General features: G+C 39.6%; 1 protein-coding gene across 1 annotated transcript in view; it reads left to right on the top strand.

Annotated features, from left to right (window-relative positions):
- The window catches only part of CACNB4 (calcium voltage-gated channel auxiliary subunit beta 4), a 246,542-nt gene that overhangs the window by 211,020 nt on the left and 20,738 nt on the right, over nt 1-14,784 (top strand). Inside the window, exons 10-12 of the mRNA XM_054506216.2 lie at nt 5,468-5,577; nt 10,899-11,050; nt 12,902-12,997. Of these exons, the coding sequence (XP_054362191.1) occupies nt 5,468-5,577; nt 10,899-11,050; nt 12,902-12,997 (358 nt within the window). The remainder of the gene's footprint in view (nt 1-5,467; nt 5,578-10,898; nt 11,051-12,901; nt 12,998-14,784) is intronic.

The following is a 14,784-nucleotide window of genomic DNA, read 5'->3' as shown; positions in this document are numbered from 1 at the left end:
GTCCTTCAGGATGAGGTTTGTTCGACTGGTTGAATATACCATTCGTAGTCTGAACTGCAGGCAGTCAAACCAACTGCCGTTTGTTGACCTATGCTAATCATTTCAAATTCCAATAAAATTGTTGCTTTATGCATTTTGACAACTAGATCAGATCAGCTCTATGGCAGTTGTCGAACACTTTGTAACCAACATGATCATGGCCAAAAATCCTAAATGAACATCCTGTAGCCTATATAGATAAGATCTAAAGTTAAAGGAAGTTGTTAGCCAAAGGCTACTCAAAGGAAAAAAAAAAGGGTTTGAGAAAGAATCGGAAGAAAAGAGGCTGAGAGTACAACTAACTTAGGAGACTCAGAGAGCTAGTATTTAGCTATAAACAGCAATGGGCACACCTGATGGTATCACACAGGAGCCAAGGCACAGCAGAATGAAAACAACTTGCAACTGCAGTCAACAAATGGAAAAGAACACAGTGCCTTCTGTTTCAAAATCAATATCACCCTCTTATCATCTCCTTCTACCATTCTCTCTTTAAATACAGACTCATCGGTGGTCAAACACTACAGATACGTAATTGAATACTTGAATGCCAAACAGGCGTTCACATTATCAGGTTTTGATTACGTGTCTGACCTGACTCTCTCACCCTCAAAGTATATATAAATTTCATGGTCTCTGGGGGTCAGGAGTTCATGGTAGACTGCCAATTTCTGAGGATAGTATATAAAGAAACTGTCCCTTTCCAGTCTTCAAATCTCCAGTAATTGTCTTATATACATTATGTCCTATCAACATAGGACACCATGAATAATTATTTAGTAAAGCACTTTTATATATTATCTTGTTTGCTCCCATGGACAGTCCCATGAGATAGTTTGGCAAAGCCGCTATCACCATTGTATTGATTAGGATACTGATGCTCAAAAGATGACATGACTTGTCCATGGTCACACACCCAGCAAAGGCAAGATCCAGGAAGAATACTCAGATCTATGTATGCCCTCCATCCCCATTCTCTTGACAGTGTACTGTTCTGTTCTTTAGAATAGTCTTCTCTATCATGTATCATATGACCTCACTGATATGAGGAATTCTTAATCGCAGGAAACAAACTGAGGGTTGCTGGAGTGGGGGGTGGGGTGGGAGGGATGGGGTGACTGGGTGATAGACACTGGGGAGGGTATGTGCTCTGGTAAGCGCTGTGAATTGTGCAAGACTGTTGAATCTCAGATCCGTACCTCTGAAACAAATAATGCAATATATGTTAAGAAAAAAAAAAAAAGAAGAAGAAGAAGAAGAAGGTAGCAGGAGGGGAAGAATGAAGAGGGGGGAAATTGGAGGGGTAGACGAACCATGAGAGATGATGGACTCTGAAAAACAAACTGAGGGTTCTAGAGGGGAGGGGGGTGGGAGGATGGGTTAGCCTGGTGGTGGGTATTGAGGAGGGCACATTCTGCATGGAGCACTGGGTGTTATGCACAAACAATGAATCATGGAACACTACATCTAAAACTAATGATGTAATGTATGGGGATTAACATAAGAATAAAAAAAAAGAATAGTCTTCTCTATGAATACTAGGAGTTTTTTTTTTAATTAATGCACTAATGGCATTGCTTATTAGATGTAGCAAAGACAGAGTATAAAAGGACCTTATAGCTGTTCTGAATGAATGTGGAAATACTAATTGTTTTTGAATGAATGTGTTATAACTAAAAGTAGCGGGTTTTTTGCAGAAAACTAATACTCCTAAGTCATGATAGATTGCAGCAATTATGATGAATTCCAAAACAGAAATAAAGAACAGTTGGGATCAGATTTGCTTAGATTTAGAGAACATTTTTTGCTAGCTTTCAGTGGTATTTGCTACTATACCCAGTTGGCTGAGGAACTGAACTTCTGTTAGTGTTTATCTCCCAGTCAGTAATCACGGACACTATGTCACAGAAAAGTTTCCTAAGGAAATTTTAAAAAGACATATATCAAATAAGATGCACAGAAGTACTGAAAGACACTGGGGGGAATGAGTACAGCAAGAAGAGAAGTAGAAAAGACATTGTAATAAGTAAAATAATAATAATAATAAATATATAACTAGTATATAAAGTATATTTTTAACATATAAAACTAAAAAATGTATATAAACTTCAATTATATTGTTGAGAAGCCTTCTACAAAAAAAGAGTTTGGATTTGGTGTCTGATTTTGGTAATAGTAGGCATCTTTGTATGGAAAGTAGAAACCTCTGTTTTGTCTTATTGAAGGGTTTCTGGGGCTGTGTCTGTCTTGTCCTGAGCTCTTTCATGCATGCATGTGTTCTATTATTAAGAAATAACGTGTAGGGGCGCCTGGGTGGCTCAGTTTGTTAAGCGACTGCCTTCAGCTCAGGTCATGATCCTGGAGTCCCTGGATCGAGTCCCGCATCGGGCTGCCTGCTCGGCAGGGAGTCTGCTTCTCCCTCTCCCACTCCCCCTGCTTGTGTTCCCTCTCTCGCTGTGTCTTTCTCTGTCAAATAAATAAATAAAATCTTAAAAAAAAAAAAAAAAAAAAAGAAATAACGTGTCATAATACTTAACCAAGCAGCCTAATTTTGTTTTCTGCTCGGGTTGTGATCTCAATTGGGGTCCTGGGATCCAGCCCCATGATGGGCTTCACGCCTGGTGGGGAGTCTGCTTGGGGATTCTCTCTGTCCCTCTCCCTGCCGCCCCCCTCTCTGGTCTCTAAAATAAATAAATAAATAAATCTTTTTTTAAAAAAATATTTTTAAAAAATAACTTAGATTAACAAATCTGCTGGTATTTAGTTGTCAAATAAAACAAGAAAAAGAACCCTATATTGTCCATACCTTTTCCTATTTGTGGAATATATGAAGCAGTTTTTCTTTCTGTGTATGTGTGTGTTATTGTTTTGTTTGCTTGCTTTTTGGTAGAACTTGTAAAAATTTGTAAAGCTCTGTGTGTGTTTGAAAATAGCTTCGTAAACATGTTTAAGATCCAGAAAAAATAAGAGTATGCACCTGTTGGTAATCCTTTCAAATTTTAAGAACCAAAGGTCACTATTTGGCTTGTTTAGAACTAGAAAACTTGATCTCCCTTATGCAGAACAGACTTTTTAGGCCCTCCAAAAGTCTTTATTCTAGAAAGTTGAGTTCTGTTCCTAAATTAACCCACTTCTTTCCAGTCATAGATTTGAATTCCTCTGGAACTTGACTGTATGTTCCTAACCAGCAACTCTATTCTTAAAACAACAAACAAACAGGGAAGCCTGGGTAGCTCAGTTGGTTAAGCAGCTGCCTTCGTCTCAGGTCGTGATCCCAGGGTCCTGGGATCGAGCCCCACATCGGGCTCCCTGCTCAGCGAGGAGCCTGCTTCTCCCTCTCCCACTGCCTGCCACTCCCTCTGCTTGTGCGCTCTCTCTCTGACAAAAATAAATAAATAAAAATCTTTAAAAAACAACAAACAAACAGAAACACAAAAATAAACCTGTTCTGTAAATAAAGGAGCTGTAAGCACAGGACTGCCCATGAGATTTCATACGTTAAATTGCAAAGGCCACCTGAGTAATGGAGACTGAGACATGAGATTCACTTGACTTTAACCTCATTGAAATCCTGACCACCTCTCTGTACATTGTCAAGGTCGACTGCGTCTGTGCTTGATGATTTGGCTTGCATCTGGGCATTCAGGGTTGCTAGAGAAGAAAACTGAAACTCTAAGAGACTTATGAGTCAGGTGACTAAGTACTGGCCTGGTGTTTGGGGGTCTGTGTTTTAGGCCTTCTTAGCCTCTCACTAATCATGTGGAACTTCCTCTCTGTGTCTCGGTTTTCTTGGCAAAATGAAGACGTTGTACTTGACCAGTGTTTTCCAGTGTCTTTTAGCAGTTGAACAGCTTTTTACAATGAAATCATAAATAAAACCCCAATGTAGAAAACAGAAATGTGGAGGCGTTTGCCTGGCATGGACGGTAGGAACTCCCACGCTCCGCCAACTCAGCTTCCCTTCAGTGTTCTCAGTGGCCTGAGGGTATTTCACAAAGTCCTTGGTTTCTGCAGAAGATAATTTGAAGATGCTTCAAATAATTTATTAATGCTTAAAAATTCTAAAAAATGTAAAAACATAAAACTTACCGGCCATCTACAGCTTATAAATACAATACAATGACATAAGAAGGTGCTTTGCATTAAAATGGTATCAGAACTTTTGTACAGCCTGTTGCTTTAAAAAAGCAATTTCCAGTCATTTGTGAAAAGGAGTATTTTATATTTTCCTTAAGGCTTTGGGTCACTGAAGTCAGGTGAAGAGTCTCCTGAGAGGGTTGATAGTATACTACAACAGGTATGAGATGACATATGGCTCAATTACTGTTCACAACTCTACCTCTTCCCTGCCCCAACCCCCAAAGGCATATAAAAATGAAGGAGAATGGGTGCACTGCACATAAAGGGAAGGGGCACTACTCTTTTGTCTCCTTTCCGGAACTCTGCCAAGCTCTGAAGATAAGAATGGAGAAAGGTCCTTTTCGTGGTGGCAGTAACTGGCTTAGAGAAGCATTCTTTGCATTCTGCAGGTGGATAATCATCTGAAATTGATCAATGCCAGTTTAAAGTCAAGAATTTTAAAACTATAAATTCCAGAGATCCTTATGTGATCAATCATGTGCAAATAGACTCCTCTCTCAGTTCATTTGCAGTGTCTTTGCTTTATTCTTCTCCTGCATAACTGCAGGAAACTTTCTGACTTCCCAAAATCCTCACAACGATCCTCACATTGCCCTCAACTGTTGTGTCTTATCGCTTCCCACTTTATGCATTCAAAGTCTTAAGCAAATATGCTGAAGAATCTTGTGCATGCAGAAGAGAAATCATATTTTCTATATTCTTAGAAATGAAACATTCCTTTGGGCTTGGGGAGAAATGCTTCTTGTAACATGAATTTAACTGTTGAGCACTGGGAATGCAACATTGCTACCAACTGGTTGAGTGTCCATGATGAAAATGAAGAGGGCTTTCCCCTTTGGCCAGCAGCATTGATACATCTGGGCAGAGCATTCATAGTTCCTGGAGTCTTGTTCAAGAGCAAATCAACTGAATTGTAGGGAAATTGTATTGCTCTTTCCCAGAAAGGGCATGGTTTATTCATATGTTCTGATTCCCTTCTGATATGGTGTGCATTATAAAGAGAATTTGGCAAGGTAGGTAATAGTGGAGGAAGAGCTGATTTTTAAACAACAGGTTTGTTTTTGTTTTAGTTTTGGTTTTGATTAAACAGCCAAAACCTTCCTCCATTCTACCTGACTTATATTTTAATACTAGCCAAAGCCTGTTTAAAATACTTGTGGCAAATGTTTATTATACTGTGGTCACAGGGCTGTATATAAAGTGGTTATTAAGTACTGTGGTTATAAATCACTTGAGAGCCCCATAACATTTTTTACTGGCTTGTTCTGTTCTGTGTTCCTATTCATAGGATATCAATAACAAGAGTGACAGCTGACATTTCTCTTGCTAAGAGGTCTGTCCTAAATAACCCCAGCAAGAGAGCAATAATCGAACGTTCGAACACTCGGTCCAGCTTAGGTAAGATGTTCAAATGTGGTACTTGTCCAAGCTATGCTTTCAGAGTGGGATGACACATGTTTTGTTTGCGAATGTCTTTTTTCCAGTTTGCTCCCCATTCTGAATGGGGAAGTGCTGATGAACTGAAAAGAATGGTATCCATGGAAAAGAAGGGAACAGAGTCCTATAGCCGCCAGAGCCTCCTCTCTCAGCTCTAGTCATTTAGTTAATTAGTAGTCTGGTGGGAAGAATCCTCATTGGGCTCTCCTGGTCTGTTACTGCCTAACCACCTGAAACCACTCATCTCCACTCTGCCCCAGCTTCTCAACGAGGCTAATGATATCTGTCATACCTGAGTCACAGCTGACATGAAAGGAAATGAGATGTTCAACCTTCTCAGATCTTTAGAAGAAAGCTAGATAATGGTGTTTTAGTGTTGCTTCTGCTGCTAGCTGGTAGTACCCAGAATAGTCACAGCTTTAAGTGGAAAGAGCCATGAGCATGAATAACATGCAGGGAGTATAAATGTGTCTTTCCTGGAGCACAATCAGAAAGCATTCTGAAATTCACCATGATGGAGAAGGGAAAAATACCAAGTTGCTGGGGCGCCTGGGTGGCTCAGATGGTTAAGCGTCTGCTTTTGGCTCAGGTCGTGGTCCCAGGGTCCTGGGATCAGGCCCCACGTCAGGCTCCTGGTTCTGCGGGGAGCCTGCTTCTCCCTCTCCCTCTGCCTTTCTCCCTGCTCATGCTCTCTCTCTTTCTCTCTGTGTCTCAAATGAATGGGTAAAGTCTTTAAAAAAAAAAATACCATATTGCTACCAGATTGCAGGGTGCTTGTCTCACGGAGTCGAAGAATGAATCTCACAGTCACAAAAGGGTGAGGTGAAAGTTTATTAAGTGAAGATGAGAACAGAAAGGAAAGATGAAAAAAAAAACTCTAAAGAGAGAGGGGTCCCGAGTGGGTTGCCGCTGTGGGCTTTCACTGACAGTCTTTTATTGAGAACTGACTAGGGAACGTAAATCTTGACGTCTCCGCCACTGATAGCACCGTTTACTTTTTCTTTGAAGTTTGGTAATTTTCAGTGGTCCACCTGTAGCTGTTACAGAGATCTCTGACATCTAAGACAAATGAGGTAGACTCGTTAGTCTCGTTATATTCCCTCATCTCTGGTTTTATTCGCCTCAGCATTTTCCCCATCTGGGATTGCTGTGAGCCCGAACACGTAGCCCCCTCTGTGAGCCTAGTCACATAGCCCCCTACCTATCTCTCCCTACCTAGCCCCACCTGCCCCTTACTCAATATGTGGTTAGCTACATAAAGCCATGGATGAACAGGGCTGTGGGAGATGGAATCACCATCCACAGAAACAAGTCCATGCTGCTGGGGAAAAATGACATTCATCTCAAGAGATGATGATAGAAAACAAAAAAATTCCAAGATAGCTTGCACACCCAAACATCCTATGCAAGAATTTGTTGGAGGCTGAACCTTGACCCTGAGCCAAGAATTGTACAGATTAGAAAGAGGCTATGAAGTATCATCTCTATTCCTGGCATGGGATTGGCACATGGTAATTGTTCAATAAATGTTTGTTGGATGGTTTATGAAGGAATGTTAAACATACCAGTGGAATAGTTGTCAGTCCTTGTGAGGGCAAGATCCCGGACATCAGTGGTTCTTTCCTTAGTTCAGTATTTAGATCTTTCACATCTGTTAATGATGTCTGTCATACCTGAGTCACAGCTGACATGAGTGAAACACTCTTAAAGACACAGTATTTTGACCTTAAGGAAGTAACAATGGAAGGGTTGATGATGATGAATCAGAGTAGGGGACTGACTAAAGTTAAATGCTGTGGGAGACAAAGATTCCAAATTAGATTGAAGATTTCTTAAATAAGCATCCATTGTCTATTCTCCTGTCTTCCACTCTCCTTTTCACTCCACAAAGTGCCTTTGACTTTTGATTACTCCTTCCTCTGATGTATAATGAGAGGTTAAAAAACACTTAAATGTATACGCAGGGTTGCCTGACTCTACGTCTACCCCAGCCAAGGGTCTCATGGATATTCTTTGAAGTCATCCTGTATAATCCAGTCACCTGTTTCAGTCAGTGGAGTGGAGTTAGTATAAATATTGAAAACAAAACAAGGTGAATGTCAGTTCACTAGTTTTTCCCTTTGCTTTGCAAATTCATATACCTACAACCATTAGAAATAATTTAATGGCAATCTATTATAATAACCACTACGTGAGCCACTTATGTCCATTTGCTGGCTTGTTACTGCGCATTTGTACATTCCGCCATCACATGTTTATTGTTATGTGCCGCCACACATTATGCCAGACCTAGGAAGTACAAACATAACTAAGAAAAATATCTTACCCATAAGCCACTGGAAAGAAGGGGCAGATGGTTAAAATGCTGTCTGATAATGGAATTATGAGCCAAGAGCTAGGGGTATAAGGAAAGAAGGGTAGGGAGTAAGAGGTATCAGAGAAGACTTCGAGGAAGTTATATTTGAGCTGGTTCTTCAAGGCAGACAAAAATGTGCAAAGGCATCAGCATTTGTGTGGTTGATAAACAAGTAGTTTGTTCAGAGAAAGCTTAGAAAAGGGGAGTGGGTGGCATGGTTTGAAAGCAACAGGGAAAGAGACTGGAAAAGTAGGTTGAGGTCAGTGTGTTAGAGCTCTAAGTATACCTTGCTAAAGAAACCTCCAGAGTAGATTCTATGAAATGTGAATTCTAAAGGATACTAATAGTTGTTACATCCAAAATGTTTTCCATAGTCAAATTTGGAGATTTGGATTAAACAGTTGGCAGTCTTTACTGCAAGACTTCCGAGAGCCATTAAGATACAAAGGGCAATGCATGTTTGAAATTCCAGAAGAAACTATTAGAGCCTGCAATATTTTGCAAAAAAGTCTCTTTTTCCTCTTAGGATATCTTAAGGGATTAGTGTCCCAGGGTACTCACTTTGGGAAATGTTGCTCTGAACCCAAGGGAGTAGTTTAAGCATTTGGATATAAGAAAGATCACAGATGACAGAGATGCTGGAGAGAGGTGGGTCTAGATCGGTCATGGTCAAGTTATAGAAGTGTTCATGGAGGTTCTTCCAGCATCGTAATCCATGACTTCTCAGGGCCCCATTTGTCTGGAATAAGATCATGATGAAACTTCCATTGGAACCTTCCACTGGAACCGAGAATCAGCATGGGAAGTCAAGATTGCTGGATTAGCTTGAAGTTTTTCTTTAAGAAAATGAGCTATGTAGATATATATGCCATTCTCTTTCTCAGACATACAGTTTATATATTGAATTCCAAATACATACTATGCAAATATGGACCCACTCTAGTATATAATGTGGCCTCTGCAGCCTTCTGGCTTTCTTGCCCGAGCACCTCTCCCCTCCTGCCAGAGTGCGCATTGCCTAAGAGTTCTGTGTTGTCTAAGTCTTGGATGTGCTTGCCCTCTGCACAGGTCAAAAAACACATTTACCTCATTGCTGATGCAGAATAAATAAGGCTAGGTATTTCTGTGTTATTTACACAGTGTGCCTCAAGGGTTCTTTGTACTGGAGCAGTCCAGTTTACCTCACTACCTTTTTGCTACTTCGGGAAACATTGTATTCAGATTTGAAATTTAAAGCAGTGCAGACTTGTTCTGCAACAGCCCTGGACAGGAGTTAAACCAGTGGCAATTTAATGACAACAACAAATGGAGAACGTTCGGCAACAGCCAGAGGCTGAAATCTACTACAATACAAACACACTTTATTTTCTGAACTTATAAGAAGAATATTTTTTTAACTGTTTTTGACATGCGAGAAAAAAGGGACAGGTGTGTTATTAACAAGTGCACTTTGTGACTTCAGAAGAATTTTGCAAATGAGCCTAATTGTCCAAATTCTTTACGTAAATGTCTTGGGAGCTAGTCATCTTTCAAAGCAATATAAAATCTTTCAGACCACTGGGATTGGATCATATGAAAAATGATAGCTATGTTCACTCTTGAAATTCCTATTTCTAATACAAATCATGCATTAAACATCAGTGATTTTGTGGGAAGAATTTTAGGCTATTATGCAAAGCCCAAGAAAATAAGAGTTACAAGATAGTCTTGAGCATTCATGCTCCTGCACACCCTGTCAGTATGTCTGGCTATGGAAGGGAGGACTTTTTGGTGGGTGACGTGAAATTGAATATATACTGGATAAGCAAAACAGATCATGGCATTTTGGTAGAAACCCTTTTCAAAGAGTATATTTAAAGCAACATCACCTCTTTCCTAGGCCATCTTTGAAGTAATTTACATTAGGCAACTTTGTCTACTCTGTGTAATTTAAACACGATTACAACATTGCTAGGTCACGCCCTATAATGCATAGGCCAAAAATAAAAATAAGTAAAAAGTAAAACAAGATCATCTCTCTGAAAATTAAGTAGTCTGATTCAGACTTTGAACATGACCCAATCAATATATCAGATGATTTATAAAATATATATGAAAAAGCTTTTTATGTTTTAGAAAACCAGATTATGTTTTTATAGATAATCTGCTTTGTTTTAAAAATAGCTGGATTGCTTCAGACATGGAGAATAACTAGATTTTTTTATTTGACCAGATTCATGCAGAGATTCAGGTCACTTGGCTATTAAAGCCAATCGAATAGATTTCGTTCTCAAGGCATTTCAGCATTTATAATATAATTGCCTTAGTTCTTTTTTTTTTTTTAATACTGAAGATTATGCCTTAGAACAAGTGTACTGGCCCTAATACTTGAATTAAGACATAGCAATATGTTAGTTGTAAGAGTAGACCCAGACATTTAACCCTGGATAAAAAATATGCATATCAGTCAAAACAGATGAATTGTGGGGGGTTTTTAAAAAACATATTTCCACAATATTAATATATACATTGTTGATTGGTTGAAATATTTCAGTGTAATTTGCTTTCCATGTGATGTTGCTCTACACATGTAGTTCAGTTCTTTCCTAAATGGGGTTTCAGCTTTCATAGCTAAAGTAAAAGTTCTTTAGAACAAAGCAACAATCGTAAACAACATAGCTATATAAATAGCTAAATTTCAGGACAAGTGTAAGAAGTGAGTTAAGAGAACCATCTCAGTTTTTTTCACCAAATATTTGGTTTGGTGAAAACCAACCAGAACTCAACCCATCTCTTTAGAAAAGATCTTAAGTTAAAAGAAGTATGAAATTCAAAATGTTCTGTTTTGCAATATAGACAAACATCAGAAAGGGGTACTATGTTTTTAAATTTAAGAACTAATTAGTAAAAATAACTATGTCCTGTTATTTATTATTTCTCCTTTTAGCGGAAGTACAAAGTGAAATTGAAAGAATCTTTGAGTTGGCAAGATCTTTGCAACTGGTTGTTCTTGATGCAGACACAATCAATCACCCAGCACAACTTACAAAGACTTCTTTAGCACCAATTATTGTTCATGTAAAGGTCTCATCTCCAAAGGTAATTAGCTCATTTGTCCCTTAAGGATCAGAAGCTCATTTCCTTTGAAATATTCTTTGCTCTGTGCTTTTTTTTTTTTTTTTTTAAAGAATGAGACAGAGAGACAGCATGAGAGCGGGGAGGGTCAGAGGGAGAAGCAGACTCCCTGCTGAGCGGGGAGCCTGATGCGGGACTCGATCCTGGGACTCCAGGATCATGACCTGAGCTGAAGGCAGTCGCTTAACCAACAGGCACCCGCTCTGTGCTTTTTTGTTAGTGGGTCAGGAGAATATCTTATTGAGACCCTTTTTAATGGGCAGTTTTAATTCCCACGTCTGTACAGGTTCTAGAAATTCTAAGAGAGCAAATAAAGAATAGCCATTGTTTTAAAGAAGGTCACTCTCTATTGTGGTTCCCCAGCCAGGCAGTTATGCAAGAATGTAATAGAAACAAAAAATTAAGAAAGGTGAGAAAAAGTAAGTATGGCTTTTCAGAGACTTTAGGTTCTATCTTAGTAAATTTCTTGGGTAATATTGATTCTTGTAGCACCTATATTCTCTCCCTGGTTGAGAGAGTACATAGTTCAAGAAAACTATATACATTGATCATATATAAAGTCAAACATCACTGCATAAAATCTCTTATGGAAAAGTTATAGACGTTTATATATGTGCTCAGGTTGGGTTCTTCAAGGAGTAGGTCTTCTGTGATTAAACACAATGGAATATCTGCCATGTGTCTCTATGCCACAAAGGTAGATAAAAATAAAAGTGAGACAGCCTCAAATTGGTCTCTTTTGATTTGGCTGTTCTTTCATTTTTAAGAAGTGATGACATTCTAAAAAGTTAATGTGAAATAGATATCCTAGGGAGGTACTACCTTAACAATTAGTTTATTTTTAATGCCTCCAAGAGTGCCTTTTAGCACTAAAACGCCAATTCAATTTCCAGCCAGAGCAGTAGTTGCCTCTCGCAGAGGGAGAATGTCTAAAGAAGCTGTGTCCTTCCCCAACCCCTCAGCCTTCCATCTCTGCAGGCACTGGTTCTGCACAGGATGGACTTGGGAATCCTGACCAAACCAGGACCTTTGGGGAACCATTAGAATGGACTGAACTTGCCTTGACCACCTGGCGGTCTCTTTGGCCCAGAAACTGAAGGGGATCCAAGCACCCTTCATTGCAGCAGAATAGATCCCAACCTCTTTCTCCTGCTTAAGTGTAGGAACAGGGGCTCCTATGGACATACACACTGAGGTGTCATAGAGCCTCACTGACTAGTACCATTTTGGGGGTGAGGGCCCTGTTTCAGCTAAAAAAAAAGGGAAGGGAGAGGGAGTATATGGCAAATGCAGTTACAGCAGTGCCCAAATGACACAGATATTCACTGGTTTATATGCAGCAATATGGCAGTGCAAATGTTTTGCCTAGATTTCTATCATGAAATCTTATGAATGTAAACTGGAACACCTCAATAATTATCAATGATCAAAAGGACCAGATACATAAAAGACTGATACTTATCTGATACTGAGATAGTGAACTAAAATATTACTTAACTGAATTTGGACATAAATGACCTGGTACAGAGCAGTCCCTCCTCTTTTGCAGGGCTCTCTTTGAAATTTCTGGGTAAAATCTAGGGCGGGAACTTGAGATCCCACTGGGACCCACATGGAGAGAGAATAGGATGCACGTATCAAAGCCATGATAAGTGAGAGCCAGTGTAAGTGGGTGATGTCATTACAGAGTTTACATATATGATTTTTCATATTGTATTTCCTCTTTATTAATACTCAGGGCTAACCAGACTATTAAAAAGGTCTTGGTTTATTCATTTTTCTTTTAACTCATTGAGTCATGTCTTCTTCTGTCAGGTTTTACAGCGGTTGATTAAATCTAGAGGAAAGTCCCAAAGCAAACACTTAAATGTTCAACTGGTAGCAGCTGACAAACTTGCACAATGTCCCCCAGTAAGTACCATCATTTTTTGTCTTAGTCATTCTTGCCAAGACAGGAGTGGGTGGTGTGTTTTGTGTTTTTTGTTTTCCTATTACCATGGTCATTTTTGTTCTAGAATGAGGGTGATGATATGTTATCATAAACATACAGGGTTTTTCAAACAAAGTGCTGTTGTCATGTTGGCTACACTCAGCCATCCAGAACTGGGTGGTGTCTGCCATGTAAGAAGAAATGAACCTAGTGTCCTGTGTCCCATGTCTTCACCTGCTACCTTGACCTCACAAACACTCAGCAGACTGCTTAATCCAGTCATGGGGACACGTTTATGAAAAATAAAAATACAAATAAAACATCCTGATTTGACTTTCCTTTAATTTTTCTGCCAGAAAGTTCCAGTAGGCAGAAAAGATACGACCTTGAAGGCTGAGAATTTATGGGAACTAGAAGAGCCCTGCGGTAATAGCAGATGAAGAGGTCAGGGTTAAGTAAGATGAAAAATCAAATTATAGCAATGTTTTTCCTGGTGCCATTGCCAGAAAACAGCTGCTGAGTTGGAAGCCAAGACAATGGCAGGGATTTTGGTGGGTGTGGGGAGGTGACTGCCCCCCGCGCCCCCGGGGGCCACCAGTAGCTGATCAGTGTCTGTTGCTCAGCTGAGTTACTCCTTCTGTGCCTGTGTTTCTCTAAAGAAAATAACTGTCTTTCCCATTGATTTGATTTACTAGACTTTTAAATATATACTTGTATAAGGATCATTTATGTTCTGTGGAAGCATAAAATCTAATTCGGATGTTTAGAGAGACAATACAGCATGGCTGTTAAAAGTATGGACTCTGGAGCCAGATTGTGTTCACATCCACACTGGTTTTGTAATCTTGAGCAAGTACCTCCCTCACTGGGTTGGTGTAAAGATTCAATGAGTGACTATGTGGTAAAGCTCTTAGCACAGGGTCTAGCACATAATAAGCACCATCTAGGTGTTTCTGTTATAAATATCGGATGTACTTTGCATTCTGCCGTGCCTAAGCTGTCAAACTCTATAAGATCTGTTCCTGTTCTAGTTCACTGTTATATCTCAGCCCTTTATTACGGTAGGCCCACAGTAAATATTTATTGAATAAGTGAATGAATGAAAGGATGAATGAAAGACAATAAGAGTATGATGCATCCTTTTATCGGATGCTTATTAGACAGGCCAGACACAATGCTAGATGCTTTACATGGATTATCTCTAATCTTCACTGTTACCTAGTAAGGTAGGCAGTATTATCCCCATTTTGTAGATGAGGCTACTGAAGGGAGAGAGGTTAAATGATTTTCCTAAGGTCACCCAGCAAATTAGGATTAGATTAAATCTATCTGGCTCCAAAGCCAGTTGCCTGTCCTCTCAGTCCCACCTACCTGTATACACAACTGGATACCTGCCCGCAGATAATTTGGATAGGTTGGTGTCTGGAGTGCTATGTTAAGAAGTCTAACTTCACACTGCCTATGAACGAAGTCCACTTACAAAATGGAATGTATAATTCAAGCCCTTCGTGTAAATACAAAAATGTATTACCTAGCCCCTGACTCTGTAATCCTTACCTGCTGAAGGAAGTTAACCTTTACTGAGCAGCCACCAAACACTAGGCTGTGCTATTGTTTCCAATTTTTAGAACAGTCTTGTAAAGAGAGTGTGTCAGTTTGGGTCTCCTGGGAAGCAGACACCTAAATGGAATTAGAAGTACGAAGCTATTGGAGAAAATGCGTTTGAAAGACTAAACAAGAAAGAGGACAGAACAGGCTGGGAGAACCT

Source organism: Mirounga angustirostris, unplaced genomic scaffold, assembly GCF_029215605.1.
Source record: "Mirounga angustirostris isolate CCGP_5_RB_7025 unplaced genomic scaffold, mMirAng1.0.hap1 SCAF_3, whole genome shotgun sequence".
In the NCBI taxonomy this organism is placed as follows: Eukaryota; Metazoa; Chordata; class Mammalia; order Carnivora; family Phocidae; genus Mirounga; species Mirounga angustirostris.
This window is presented reverse-complemented; position numbering and strand designations above follow the sequence as displayed.